Below are 14742 nucleotides of genomic sequence, written 5' to 3' on the forward strand. Positions count from 1 at the left end.
GTCCACTAGCTATGGAGCATCCAGAAGATATTATTGCTGCAAGTGATGTTCCAGTAAATTACACAGACCATCACCAAGACCTCAAAAATATATATGTGCCAACTGCTATGCCATATGGACTGACGCCACAGGGCATCTCACCCCCCAGCCTATCCGGAGGCGAGGGATGCCGCTATGTAAGTCCCGTGTAAGCAGATTTCCACTGGCATTAATTTTCAGAGGGATGTTTTTGTACTGGTTCAGCCTCATGGGGCAACATAATTTAGGATTCTATTAGAGATTAACCAGACCCCTCTCAGATTAATGGCATAATCTGCTGCTAAAACAATAGATGCAAGCATAGGATGAAGACAGATCAACAAAGGGATGAATTTATAGCAGTCCTTTCACAAACACACAATATTTGTGCTTTGAAAATGACAAAGATATATGGCCTCCAGTGAAGACTGTGCACAGTATTGAAAAGCTGCATTTTTGTTTTGATCCAGGCGCAGATAAGTGATACCCTGAGAATGTGATTAAACTGCAATCATACATCATTAGTCATGCCATGATAGTGTGCCTCTGTCCAAATAACCCTCTCTCTCTCAGCTCCAGAGATGAAACAACAATTTTGGTCACATTTATAATATCAAAAACATCAATTTCTATCAAATCTGTTTGCATGATTAAATCTGTATGAGCGTAACAAACCTTAGAATGGGTTAATAATAATAATAATTAAACACAAATAAAACAATGTTGGACTAGTCTGTCGTAGTTATAGTTTAATCTTAACATTCTAAGTTTATTTCTATTAATGTGTCATATTTTCCTTGCATTACCAGTGTTGCATACTTTAATATTTAATGCGGTCAATATCATTCATTATAAGTAAGGAATACATTTTTATTTAATATATATACTAATATATTTAATTATATTTAAAAACAATATATATATGTGAGGAAATCTGGCATAAAACGTTACATTCAAAATATATTTCACGATGTTTCAATGTTTTCTATGATCTCTTTAGTTTAAATAATGCATTGCATTGTGTGAATATGCGCCTCTTTCTGCGCATGTTTGATCCACGTGAACCTACAGGCTGATGACAATGCGGAAGTGTCATGGCGCCGCGCATCGTTATCATCATCATGCAGCGGTAGAAGCAGCACTAGCTTAAAAACAATTTGTAATGACTGTCAAGTTGTGAGTTTGAACAAGCCGAGCACAGCCGAGCAACAATAATGTAAGTATGAAATAATGAAACCTGTTTCTCTTCAGTTCAGTCAACTTGTATTAGCTGCATTCGTGCTGTGATTTTGCCACGTGTTGCTGTTTTTGGTGTCACAAATGATTTAATAATTACAGATAGTGAAAGCATTGGAAACATATGCAGTGTAAAGCGGTGGTTTGGCGTTAAAACTGCTGTCAGGTCGTCACAGTGATACGTGTTGACAGACCTCTAGAGAAAAAGCCCATTTTTTCCAACATTAACCTATTATACACCTAAAATAAATAAGTTGCCCTTCTGTAATTAGGCCCAGTCTTAACTGAACAAATTCTTTCTTCTGGGGCTAATTTGTAATGTGTGTGTTCAACTTTTACAGTTACATCCAGGTAAATACAAGACACTGAATTTCTTTAAAGAGATAGTGACTGGGGCTTGTGTCATGCCTAAAGTTACTTTTTTTAAAGGAATTGAAACAATTATTAATACTGTTTTATTAGCATATTGTTACACATAAACATGGCTCTTATACCCTTATGTTAGCACAGTTCAGAATGGCAGACTCAAGTGACCCCGGTGGTCAACGCGTGCCAACACCCGGAGGAAGCAGCAGTAGTGCAGGGCTGCTGATGGGCCGGCGAGGGGCAGCTGGCATCACTGCTGGCCGTCTTCCCTCAATGCGGTCAAGAGATCTCACACTGGGAGGAGTTAAAAAGGTGATCCTCTGCTGTCTCTATTCTAGATAAATATCTATTTAGTGTGAGGAAACCTCTGACTAATATGTTATGTTTTTTGTTTTACAGAAAACATTTACACCAAATATCATTGGCCGAAAAATAAAAGAAGAGTAAGTGCCTCAAAAGAAAAACAAAGAGATCAAAGATCACGTCTTTATCTGGCTATTATCTTTGTTTGTCACATCAGGCCAAAACCTGACAGTGGCCAGAGGAGAGAGCGGAAAGAAAGTGATCGAGGTCGAGGTTCGAGAGATAGGGGCAGGGGCCGAGGGCGCCCGGAGGTCATCCAGTCCCGCTCTATTTTTGAACAGGGCCCTGCAGAGATGATGATGAAAAAGAGAGGTGGGGGTCCAGCTGAATAGGCATTCACTTCACGTTGTTGGCGTGTGTTACACTTAAACTGTTATTGCACCTTATCCTGGTTTAATTGAGCCCTGCTATCACACCCAGGTGGCTATGAAAGTGAGAGAGATGCTCCGAGCACGGGCCCTTCACCAATCATTAACATTAAGAAGGAATATAGGGAAACAGAGGAGGAGACCAAAGAGATTCTGCGCAAGCTGGAACGTGACAATGTGAGTCACATGTGCATTGCCATTATTAAGAAGGTTTAGTGTACTTTTTGTTTTAATTTTACTCTCCTTCTTTCAGTTTATAGATGACCCCTTTCTTAGGAGTGAGCAGAGAAGCTGCCCTGTTCAGCTTCCCCTCGCTGTGTCAGGATGGGGCTTTAAGGAGGAATTTAGTAAAGCTGCTGTTAAACTTGAAAAAGTAGAGGAGGATTGTGAACCCATGGAGTCTGCAGTTGAAGGTAACCTTAGAGTTTGACGAAGTTCCTTTGTCCACAAAAAAACACCTGTGTTGAGGTAGCTTATGATTCTTCTTGTCCTCAGTGAAACAAGAGCCAGAGGAAATAGAAATAAAGAAGACGGAGGCAGTGTTCAGACCCCCTCCTATCCCTGAGCCTGAAGTCCTTCCTGACCTGCTGCACAGATGGAGTCTGAGCAAAGGTGAGGAGCTGTTCTTCATTCAGCTGCCCGACTCACTGCCTGGACAGCCTCCCACCAAAGAGCACAAGCCTGTGAAAACAGAGGTGCAGTCAGAGGATGGACAGTCTGTGCTTCTGAAAACAGAGACTCAGGTAGATATAGAACTGATGTATGTTTCAATACACAATCATTTTGAGGTTACATTTGGTATTTTCATTTTAAACAGGAAGAGGAAGCTGAAGATAACAGCTGCAACCTGAAAGATCTACGGGAAGGTCTTGTGGGAAAGATGCTGGTGCGGAAGTCTGGCCGGGTTCAGCTCATACTGGGACAAGTGACACTTGATGTGTCTCTAGGAACAACATGCTCATTCTTTCAGGTATAATAGTAGCATTTGTATTGATGTTTCTCTGTAACATTCTTTACTAATATTTCTGACATCATTTCCTCTCTCTTTACCCTGTTTTTTGCAGGAGCTAGTGTCTATAAATACAGAAGAAAAAACGGGCAACTTGACTGTATTAGGCGGTGTCAAACACAAAATGGTTTGCTCCCCAGACTTTGAGGCTCTGTTGGAGAGCAGTGCTTGATGCTTACAAAGAAACGTGACCTCCAATAGAAGCTTGATATCGGTTTGATTTTGTGTTTTTGAGTGACTGTAAGAACAATTAAATACACTATATGGAAAATAAGTAAGGATTTATTTTCTTTTTCTGGCAGAATAGGCTTATTATGTCATAGCTTGAATGATGTGCCACGTTTCAGCACAGTTTTTGCTCCTGTATTCTGAAATGACTACACAAGACTGTACATGGATGTAAATGTGTGAATAAAATTAATTTTGGTAATTATTCCACTTTGTTAAATCATTTAGTGCAGATATACACATTATGTTTGACAGTGGTGGCATCAAGTAGATATATATTAAGATATTTAAAGAAAATAAAAACTGTTTACATGAGAGAGATTGATTCAGATTGATGTTGCCTATCAAAATATTGCTCTACAGCGCCACCGGTGGCCATATATGTCCACTTTAAAATGGGCCTGCAGTGTCTTACTTGGACCAGCAGGGGTCAGGGCAGAGCTGACCGCGTTGTGTTGGTCCGGCCGTGGGCTGGTCCTTTCAAATACGTAGCAGCGTCGAGCCGCCCGTTGTGTGCTCATGTTGTCCGACGGGCGGAGTTTTGGCTACAGTCCGCAAGACAAAGACAAAGTGATGGACGAGAGAAGCGGTACTGAACCTGCGCCAGACTCAACGTGACTGAAGGTTCGTTAACTATCAACACCTTGTTCTTGTATTGTACAGTAAGGACAAGAGTCCGTAAGACATCAGGTTCTGAATCCAGGCTCACAGCTAATAAGGTTGGATCAGCATGTCCTGTACTCCCGGACAGCACTGAGAGGAAGCTAGCGTTAGCAGAAAGAGGTGGAGCACGCCAACAGACAAAATTTAGCACAACTGTTAGCTCGGAGGCCACAAGCTAACTCCAGCGTGTGTGATTAAAAATGCCCATGTATGCTTAACAGTCTCCAATTTCAGACGTAGCTCTTAGCTGTTGTGTTTGTCTTTATGGGGTGAAGGCTGTGCGAACTCATCATAGAATTCTAACTGCTGGAGAGCCATGCTAATCCAGTGTGGTGTTATAGGGGGTGGAGGCTGTCGTTAGCCGTCCTGCTGCATCTTTAAATGGTATAAGGATGGAGGGCCTCTAGCCAACCTTACCCCTGCACCGCGGCTGATAACAGGAGTTATCTGGTCCTTCAGTGGAAATGCACTTATGTTTCCCCCTGTGTTAGGACAGCCAGAGGCTTACCGTGTGTTTGCTGAGTGGTATTTTAAAATGCATACAAAGGGTGCGGACACAAGGGCTGTTTTATGTTATTGCACTATTAAATTACACGCTAGGCAGTGAGAACACAGTGGTGTAACATGGATGCGCCTGACCGTTTGTTTACTTCTTTGCAGGTCTTTGTGACTGTGAACTGCAGGGGGAACAGACTCTTCACCAGACAACAGAACCACCTGCTGTGCCCAGTTGTTTTTGTTTCATTGTTTACATCTCTTTCACCGCAGGAGGTTCTCTTTTTTTCTCAAACAAAGGACATCTGCAGTGACACTCCATTCTTTCAGTGCAGATGTTTATTTTCTTGGAGCTGAGTTTCACAAACTAATTACTGTTCAAAATGATAACATTTATGGATATTACCCAAGAGGGCAGCATGAAGATGGTTGCCCTTATTTGTATCGCTTGTCTGTTCAGCACGAGGAGAAGCTCCATCCCCTAGTTGTCTTCATGAAGGCCTTCTTGTGACAAAAGCTTACGGCCACTTGGGGCCAGGAGGCTGAGACCTGTACCTCCTCCGTGTCACTCCTGTGATTTTATCTATTTAAAAAAAAAACCATTGCCCCCACCCCTACTTTCAAGATGGTGCTCTTCTTCAATCCCTTTGATAACCTGGTGTGCATCCTGTTGGGTATCTCCTTCACCGTCTGGTTTACCCTGCTGCTGGTCTTCATCATCGTGCCTGCTATCTTTGGAGTGTCCTTTGGCATTCGGCGTCTCTATATGAAAACCCTGTTAAAGATCTTTGAGGTAAGAGCTCTTCGCCTTATGGTTCATTGCTTTGCTTTTAATTTGAAGAAATGAGGAAACTGAATGCTGAAGTGCACGAATGGCTTTAGACTGAATACTGGGAACACACACACATATGCTTCTACTGCACAATACCCTGCCCATTGTCAGGCTTTTCAGCAAGTTCCTGTAATTTTTTGTCATAGTTCCTCAAAGATGATACGTTTAGAAACTTATTTGCTAACTTAAGCATCTCATGGACTTGGTCTGAGGCTTTATGTTTGGTTATCATATTAACTGGTTCATACAGATTAACAGCTGTAGTGCATTCTTCACTTGTTATGTAACCAACGAAAACCGTGGCACAGACCGTAGCTCAGTACTGCTTACTGTGGTTTACATGTTAAACTTTAAAGAAATAAGTTAGAATTGCCATTGAAGGCATGAACGCTTTCACTGCTCTGCTTCAATGTGTAACCACTAGTAAAGCAGTCATCACTTTCCATTGCGCACCTCTGAGAGTAGATCTTGTGCCAGAAATAAATGAACCAGTGGGAGATATGGGAGATGTTCTTAGCTCGTGGTTCCAGTAGCAGCCATGAGATTTCACAAAAAGGTCAGAGGACAGATGTAGAGCAGAGTGTGCCTAAACTGTGCTTTCTGGTTTTTATCATTTGGGTGGGTAAGTGGAGGGTTCTGGTTCAGGCTCAAAGAATTCAAAGAATTATAGGTATGCTTCTGATAATGAGTGCAACCCAGACCTGTCTTGACCGAAGCTGTTCAGGAGCAGGCCCTCATTGCATGCCCCCATGCATTTCATTTTTGCTTTTTTAGTTGCTCAAGGAATTCTGCTCATATAAATTAAACAGTGTGTGTTTTACGGCACCAGTGGATAAGGAGGTTAACACCTTCCCTTTCACATGCACCTTTCAGAGCCACATGCTGCGACAGACTGGCTTCATTTTATTACCCTCCTTTTACTAGAAGGAGCAGATCTCTGTGCTCGTTCCTCCTCCTCTGCTCACTCCAAGAATCATTACTGTCAACTGCAGCTGCATTTTCATGTGATGACTCAGTAATACTACTTGTCACGACACGGTTTAAAGGTAGCTGTAGAAGAAATCAAAAACGCTGCTGTGCTTCTTAGAGTCTGGTGTGCAGTTAAAAGCTAAAAACTCCCATCACTCAACATCCTTAAAATTGTTTAGAACATACACTGACATTTACACAAGCAATACAGGTGTATTGTACAAGTATTTAAGTTAACTTCAGTGTTATGTTGTTACAGAGGTTGAAGTGCAGACTTGAGATTGGTGGCTCAGTGAAACACAGCTCACACCAGTCCATCATTTCCTGACTTTTTTTCCCTCCCACATGTCTTTCAGGAGAACACTGTGTCCTTTTCCTGGCCCCCAGTTTGTTTTTGACTCAGAGTGCACACAAAAGGCTAGGATGTACTGTATATTTGTCACTCATTGTAGTATAAAAGGAGAGAATCAGACATTATGATGATAGATTCTGACCCAGCCAGGCTGTGTACCAGGTGTAAGCCAGTCATTGATTAGGAAACATAACAAGTTTATCACATGGAAATAATTGATTTTTACCGACATGTTTAGACAGGCAAATATTTATCACCTGTCACCCAATAACACAGATAATGTGTCCAGACCCTGCCTGAGACAGTGAAGCCATGCTTCATGACGTTTGTCTCTTGAAAAGCCTTTTTTTGATCTGTACCAAATAAGTCATCCATCTGGAGCATCTTATCCTAGCAGGCCTGGTCTTTGTTCATTAGAAACTGTAGTTTTGCTACTTTTTCTTGTCACACCTCCCATGCCAGTCAGGGTTCTGAAATGTTTTTATGATTGTCTGACACCAGCTCTGATCTGGTGATGAAACTTGGAGATACTTGGAGTTCTTTTTGCTCTTTGTCAGTCAGTGTTGGACAAAGTTGTCCCTTGTTTGAAGTCAAAATTTTGGGAATTCATAACTGTGCATTTGTGTCTGTAATAGTCTTTATTTAATGTGTGAATACGTGTCTCTGATTTATAGTGGGCCACACTGAGGATAGAGAGAGGAGCCAAAGAAAAAAATCATCCCCTGTACAAACCCTACTCAAATGGTAATATGTCTTACTAGTGTATTTGCATGCATGTGTTTGTTCAGTAGGTGTATATTGTTGACATCCTTGTGTCTGTACTGCTTTAGCTATCATCGCCAGGGAGCCCACCTCCTTGGAGGAGGAGATCAAGGAGATAAGGCGGAGTGGAAGCAACAAAGACTTGGACTCAGCTCCTGAGTTTGAGATGTCTGACATCTTCTATTTTGCCCGACGGGGAGTGGAGAGCATAATGGACGATGAGGTGACCAAGCGGTTCTCTGCTGAAGAGTTGGAGTCCTGGAATCTGCTGACCCGCAGCAACAACAACTTCCACTATATCAGTCTGAGACTGACTGTCCTTTGGGGGCTGGGCCTGCTGATCCGCTATGGTTTCCTGCTGCCTCTCAGGTATTGGTTGTCCATCCAACAAAGAGGCTAATTAATATTGACAGACTAACCCTTACGGCAGTAAACCTTATGGAAGGGTCAAACACACTGAGACCAGGCTAGATGTGAAAACAAATCCCCTTCTGCACAAACACCCCAGCTTAACATCCATCCATCTTCTGAACCCACTTTGTCCTGTAGTACAGGGTCACGGGGAGCGGGGGGCTGGAGTCTATTCCAACTATCTAGGGGTGAGAGGTAGGGTGCACCCTGCCTAACAAGCACGTCTTTAGAATGTGGGAGGAAACCGGAGTACCTGGAGAAATCCCACGCAGGTACAGGGAGACAGTGCAGAAGTGAACCAGGAACCTTCTTGCTGTGTCGCCCCCAGCTTAACATAATTCCAATATTGTTTGTGATAACAGCTTTTAAAACCTGTTCTAAAGAGCTGACTTTATGAAACCTCTGGGTATCCACAACATGCAAGTCAGACTTTTTTGCAGACCAGACCTTTTCTCACTCTGTTTTGCTTAATTGTATGTATATTGGAAAAAAACGTGTGCACAATGGTTGGAGTTTGAGACCACTCCATAAACCAAATGAGACATTAAATGTTGGCTGTGCAGGGATCCTCAATCAGGCTCATCTAGTGAGGCGCTGGGACAGTGACTCAGTACTAAGCCTGTCTGGCTCATTTCCAGTCGCCAGTGGGGAGATGAATCAGGCCACTGCTACATAGACGGACATCATTCTAGTCTCCCGACCAGCTAATAGATTCCCTCATTCATACGATGTTCAGTTGAATGTTCTTGTGGCTCACCACTTGAATGAAACCCTCACCTCTTTAATCCTCACACAATTCAATCAGCACCTTTTCCAACCCTGGATGATTGATTCATCCAGATTAAGTCCACCTGTTGGTCAGCTTAACTGTTGCCTAATACGCCCTCCCGCAGGTTCTACACTCTATTATGAGTGATTGTGGGGAGAGAAAGACAGTGTGATGCTTTTAATTAATACCCCCTGGACTAGTTACACAGTACACTCATGTTTTTATATTTAATTGCACATAAAATCCTAGTTATACAGTAATTGCAACAAGACAGTCCCTTATTTGTAAAAATATTAGTCTGTTAATTATATGTAACCTTCTTTTCTGTCTCTGTCAGGGTAACTCTTGCCTTCACTGGTGTAGGCCTCCTTGTGTTCCTCACCTCTGTTGTTGGGCTGCTGCCAAATGGAAGGTGAGACTGATCAAAACTGCTTTATTTGAATCTATCAACACTTTTAGCACAGACCTCTGAATGTGATTCTGTTGTTTTGTTTTTATTCCATTTTGTAGGATAAAAAATTTTCTAAGTGAGAAAGTCCATTTGATGTGCTACAGAATATGTGTCAGAGCTCTGACTGCCATCATAACCTACCACAACAGGTAAAGAACATTTGAGGTTATCCTATAAGTTCTGGGACTTTTATCTTTCAACACGATTATGTCATAATTATGTCATAATGTCAACAGAAATAATTGATTGAATAATGGCATTATTGGTTTGTGTTTTTAGCAAAGCTTCGAGAGCCCACCTCAAATCTTCTGTTTAGCCTTTACTTTAATTAATGACAAATTGCATCTTACGTCTTACAACTAACATCTTTGAAGATTTAATTAAATGTATTATTCACATTAGTCGGGGAAAGTGCTGTGAGATCGACTGGCTCACATATGGATTCTGTCTCTAACTATAATCAGCTGCAGACCTCTTGCGCTGATGGGAGTGGGGTCATTGTCATGTTATATAATGGCAGATGAGTTATATTCGCAGTACAGAAACCATGGTGTGTTATCAGTTGAAATTCAAGCACCCAGAGTGTGAGCATGGGAGGAAGGGTGCCTGAGGCATGACTGTCTACATTCATGTTCAATGCAACAGTAATTATGAGCCCCAGCTGAAGCACAAAACCCACTAATGCTCTCTTATGCACGAAACCCAAGGTGCACTCGACCAAACTGTTGTTATTTTTGCAATAAAATGTCATTCCTCCTGGATAGACTCAGGTATAAAGATACAAAAGGAGTTTAACATTTACTATGAACATGACACAGTAAGCAATCTAAGAGGAAAGTTAAACAGATGACAGTGTATGTAACAGGATGTGGAGGGGGAAGTTGATGCTTTGTGTACTTGCACATACCCTGTAGTCTTAACAGCTGGTGGTTATGTTTAACTGAAGCGTAGGCTTGAATGATTATGAAAGTATCACAGGATATTGATTGTGAGATGGCTTATTTTGCCTGAAAGGAAATACAAAGGCCAAGTAAATCTGCAAGATTTTACTCACTATTTTCTCATTAGAATGATTGAAATAAAATTATTTGAAATTGGTTGTTAGACCCGATAGATGACGCATAGATCTGTATCACGTTTTGTGGCTTTCCACATGTCTGCCATTTAGGCCTTGTCTGTTTGAACTTGTACTCTAACCCAGTCTAGTGCTAAAAATACTAAACTGACATAGGAAGTGTTGCTCCCTCTCCCTCTATTTAAGATTGTAACTCTATCTTTGGAATGTGGACTCGTATGAGCAGTTCCTGCATGCTCGGGGGGGGGTCAGGCCTTTCAACATCGATGCCACGTGCTGCTTTGTTCCCCCCATGCAGACAAAATGTATGCAGATTTTTATAGAGAATGGAGTAGTTGTTTTTTTTTTTTTTTTTTTTTTAACTTTTGCTACAGCATTCAGCAGTCTTTCAGTTTTTGTTCATAGAAGTGACTTCACATTGCAAAGTCTAACAGTCTTCTTGTCCCCACTCTCCTAGTGAGAACAAACCCAAGAATGGAGGCATCTGTGTAGCTAACCACACATCACCCATTGATGTCATCATCCTGGCCAGTGATGGCTGCTATGCTATGGTAATTACTGTGCTGCTGGAGGAGGCTGTAAAGAATATTGACATTGTCACTAATATCATTGCAGCTGCTTGTGTGTTAAAGTGAATTCTTCCCAGGAAAAAAAACATGTTGGTTTTTGCTTATGTTGCAACAGGTTGGCCAAATTCACGGTGGCTTGATGGGGGTCATTCAGAGATCCATGGTAAAGGCTTGCCCACACGTTTGGTTTGAACGCTCAGAAGTGAAAGACAGACATCTAGTGGCCAAAAGGTAGTATTACATAGTGTCTCTGTTGTATTCAATGTGTGTTTGTCCCCTTATTTTTCACCTTAGCATTTAAAGTTGTTGCAAAGTTTTCATGCTTTTTAGTAATACCCTTTTTTGTTGTACTGCAGATTGAGTGACCATGTAGATGATAAAACTAAGCTGCCCATTCTCATTTTCCCAGAAGGTGAGCATGTCCAGTGATCTGGTTATAATCACAATCTACAGCTATTTGTTTCTCCTTAGTGCCTTAAACCTCATAGTGTAAACTCTCACATCTCCAGGCACCTGCATTAACAACACATCTGTCATGATGTTTAAGAAGGGCAGTTTTGAGATCAGTGCTACAGTCTACCCTGTGGCTATTAAGGTAAGAGGCCTTGTGGTTTAAACCTAACTTTAGTTTCAAACTCCTGTACAAATCAATGCATGTATTGATTAATTATTCTGGATGCTCACAGTATGATCCCCGATTTGGAGATGCCTTCTGGAACAGCAGCAAGTTTGGAATGGTCAACTACCTTCTACGTATGATGAGCAGCTGGGCCATTGTCTGCAGTGTCTGGTACCTTCCTCCCATGTCAAGAGAGGTAAGACCCCCAAGTGTTAATTTTGTCAACAAAAACTTTAATGAAACCTTTTCCTTGACGACCCTTTGTTCCGTAACTAATTTGTAATGAGAACGTAAATTTAAGAAGCACTGACAACACAAATTAAATCGAAATCTTTGCTCTACTAACGAGTAAAACATGACGAAAAAGATGGTGCTCACCGACCGAACAATCTGGGTTACAACCATCCTCCCTGCCTTGATTGTTTAAAAACTTTTCCCGTAAACACACACACCTTTGCTGTGCGCACCCACTCACACACGTTAACACACTTAGCTGCCTGGGCTACACATCGGAGCTAGACACATACCCCAACACTGTAATAGGACATATAAATAAATAACTTGTGAGGAATATGATTATATTTCTGTTTATATATTTTAAAACAGACCTTAGAAATGTTTTTATTATTAAAGTGTAATATGGTACCTTCTTAGTTTAAATGACTATACATAGTTATAGGTATGTTTTAAAATGGAGTGATGTATCTGGATGTTTGCCCGTGTTTGCATTAACGCCAGTCATTTTATATACAACAGGAAGGTGAGGATGCTGTACAGTTTGCCAATCGTGTAAAAGCAGCCATAGCCAGGCAAGGAGGACTGGTCGACCTGCTGTGGTAAGATAACCTCCATAATGTTTCCACACACACACTTCTTGTATTTTCTCTGTGTTTGTGCCATGTATGACTCCCTTGAAAACAAATGGTTTATGCCTCTAGTAAGGATGTTTGGAACGTACACACCCTGTGAGTGATGAGGAAATAATGAGCTTCAACAGATGAATGGATGACATTGCAATCACAGGATCATAATCATAATGCACAGCATCATTTGTGCCACTTTGAGGAATCATTGATACAATGTAGAGTGCAGTTTAGTGTAACAAAATCTTCTAATGGTAAAGAGTGTTTACGTTTCCAAATTGGACTGTTTTTCAACCTAGCTAAGAGAACATACTGAATGACATATTCAAGTGTATTATCATAAGTGGTATGTAGTGTATTTGGTCTGCATTTCATTGCTGGGGAAGGACTGGTGAGTAAAAAGTTCAAGCTGAATCCTCATTATTAATAATTTATCATCTCTGTCATAGGGATGGAGGATTAAAACGGGGAAAAGTAAAAGATACATTTAAAGAGGAACAGCAGAAGCTGTACAGTAAAATGCTTGTGGGCACCCAAGAGGACCGCAGCCGCTCCTAAAGGACCCTTATGGAGGTGGACTGGCTCAGAGGCCCAGCTGGGCACCTCTGACTGAGCAGGCAGTCAGAACTGGTTCCTGTCTCCTGGAGCACCTGGACCGGAAAATTCTCTCCCTGATGTCAACAGTACTCCATTTGGCTTCCTCGGTCACTGCCTCCACCATGGCAAGTTCAGTTTGCATCGCTGTTACGGGTCACGCTGAGTCTGCTGCCCTGTGTTGGAGAGCTGGACTGAAGCCTTGCTTGCATTAGACACGAACATACGGTGCAGAGAGAAAGTCTTCCTTGGTGACATTATGTTGATGGAAAACATGAGTTAATATCATCGAGTTCCTGTCTACGTTTGATAGTTTCAACTTTTAATTTTTAAGATTTGAATATCCTATTTGTACCATGGTGTGTTTTTATGTTACAGACCTGATTATACCTGGGATGTAGAAGTGTTATTGTACATATAAAGGTAGTTTGTTCTCAAGCTAAAACCTGTCACTGGGGTTTTTCATGACTGGCCTGTGCTCATGATTGAGGGCACAATGTCAGATTTTGTTAACTTTCAGATATTTTTATGGGCTTTTTCCAAGAGAAAATCTTGTATTTTATGCCTTGTGTTTTACATTTTGACATGTGGTCCCTACAGGAGGCGTATGTGAGCTCCTGATAATGTTGTCTCTTTAAGTGATATTTCCATGGAATGTGTCCTCGCATTGTGAAATGGAAATTGTGCACCAACAGTTGATCTAATGGAGGTTTATTGATTGAGGCAGATATTACAGTTCCATCTAATACTGTGATGCAGCATAACTGGAGTAAATGGGTTTACGCCCATTCTTTTTCAACGTCTTTGGGAAGATTTTCGCTTTGTCCTTTAAGGCTTCATCATGACCAACTCAATTGGTCTGAAACAGTTCTAATGCCAATGAACGGATACATACTCATACTAATACAATTCCATGTGTCTTTATTGGTTTCAGACCCCATTCTGCCTCAATGATTTTAAGTGAAACTAAAAGCTGTTGTCTTCATTTCCCTGGCATTGTGGTCTTTCTCCTAGTTGGCAGCCTCAGTGAGGTTTCAAGGAGAGACTGCAGCACAGGTTCAGACCCCACTTTAGGCCAGACTAAAGAAACATGGTGGTCAGCCTCAGGGTTTTGCTCCCTGAGGTCTTTATCCCACTAGTTGGATGTCATCAGGGATAGTCATTTAGATTGTGTCAAATCAGTTCATCAAAATAAATGTGGAAGAATGTGATGCAAACTTTTGCCCTTTTTTTGTTTTTTTCCTTTACCTGTGATAAAAAGACAATGTTTTAGATGCACTGAAGAGTATTTGAAAACTATATTTCTGCAGTACATTGTGTATGTTACTTAATGTTACTTAATCTGGTATGTACTGATTTAAGTATCAATTTATTTAAAAATAGTAATGTACATAGTGCATAATATTAGATGAGGCTTAAAGTTTAATTGACCAAAGTTTAGGATGAGCTAAAAGTTAAATAGTGAATGTGGATACCTGATAATGATGGACAGTAAATGGAACCTGAACTCTTAGATGAAGTCTTAAAGAGTAGACTCTTAAAAGGAAATTATATTATGTTATGTTTTTAGACTGCTATACATTCGAACAGTACTTGCTCTTGACCAGGAGCCTGGTGGTATTTCTTGTCTTTGTCTTGTAGTGTATCCACTCCACTACAATGCAGTCCAGTAATACTATAGCACAGGTTCAGTATTGTATATTTTGAGCTTATTCCCTGTTCATGTACTC

The 14742-nt window shown here is 41.2% G+C and overlaps 2 protein-coding genes across 3 annotated transcripts; both read left to right on the top strand.

Annotated features, from left to right (window-relative positions):
• The first annotated feature begins 1075 nt into the window (after positions 1-1075).
• On the top strand, positions 1076-3794 carry polr3d (polymerase (RNA) III (DNA directed) polypeptide D). 2 transcript variants are annotated; one of them, XM_028414457.1, is made up of 9 exons: positions 1076-1234; positions 1760-1932; positions 2020-2063; positions 2141-2295; positions 2404-2528; positions 2605-2764; positions 2847-3094; positions 3169-3321; positions 3416-3794. In XM_028414457.1, the coding sequence occupies exons 2-9, from the start codon at positions 1771-1773 to the stop codon at positions 3530-3532; spliced, it is 1164 nt and encodes a 387-aa protein (XP_028270258.1). In that variant the 5' UTR covers positions 1076-1234; positions 1760-1770; the 3' UTR covers positions 3533-3794. The 2 variants fall into 2 exon arrangements, with proteins under 2 accessions (XP_028270258.1, XP_028270260.1); XM_028414459.1 differs by having other exon boundaries at positions 1077-1234; positions 1765-1932.
• Positions 3795-4083: 289 nt separating this feature from the next.
• On the top strand, positions 4084-14223 carry LOC114441658 (glycerol-3-phosphate acyltransferase 4). Its single transcript, XM_028414682.1, has 13 exons — positions 4084-4212; positions 4912-5539; positions 7574-7643; positions 7730-8030; positions 9179-9253; positions 9352-9441; positions 10825-10918; positions 11052-11167; positions 11293-11348; positions 11446-11531; positions 11623-11751; positions 12312-12391; positions 12868-14223. The coding sequence occupies exons 2-13, from the start codon at positions 5372-5374 to the stop codon at positions 12974-12976; spliced, it is 1374 nt and encodes a 457-aa protein (XP_028270483.1). The 5' UTR covers positions 4084-4212; positions 4912-5371; the 3' UTR covers positions 12977-14223.
• The last annotated feature ends 519 nt before the right edge of the window (positions 14224-14742 follow it).

The sequence above is a fragment of the Parambassis ranga genome, chromosome 9 (genome assembly GCF_900634625.1).
Source record: "Parambassis ranga chromosome 9, fParRan2.1, whole genome shotgun sequence".
Taxonomy (NCBI): domain Eukaryota; kingdom Metazoa; phylum Chordata; class Actinopteri; family Ambassidae; genus Parambassis; species Parambassis ranga.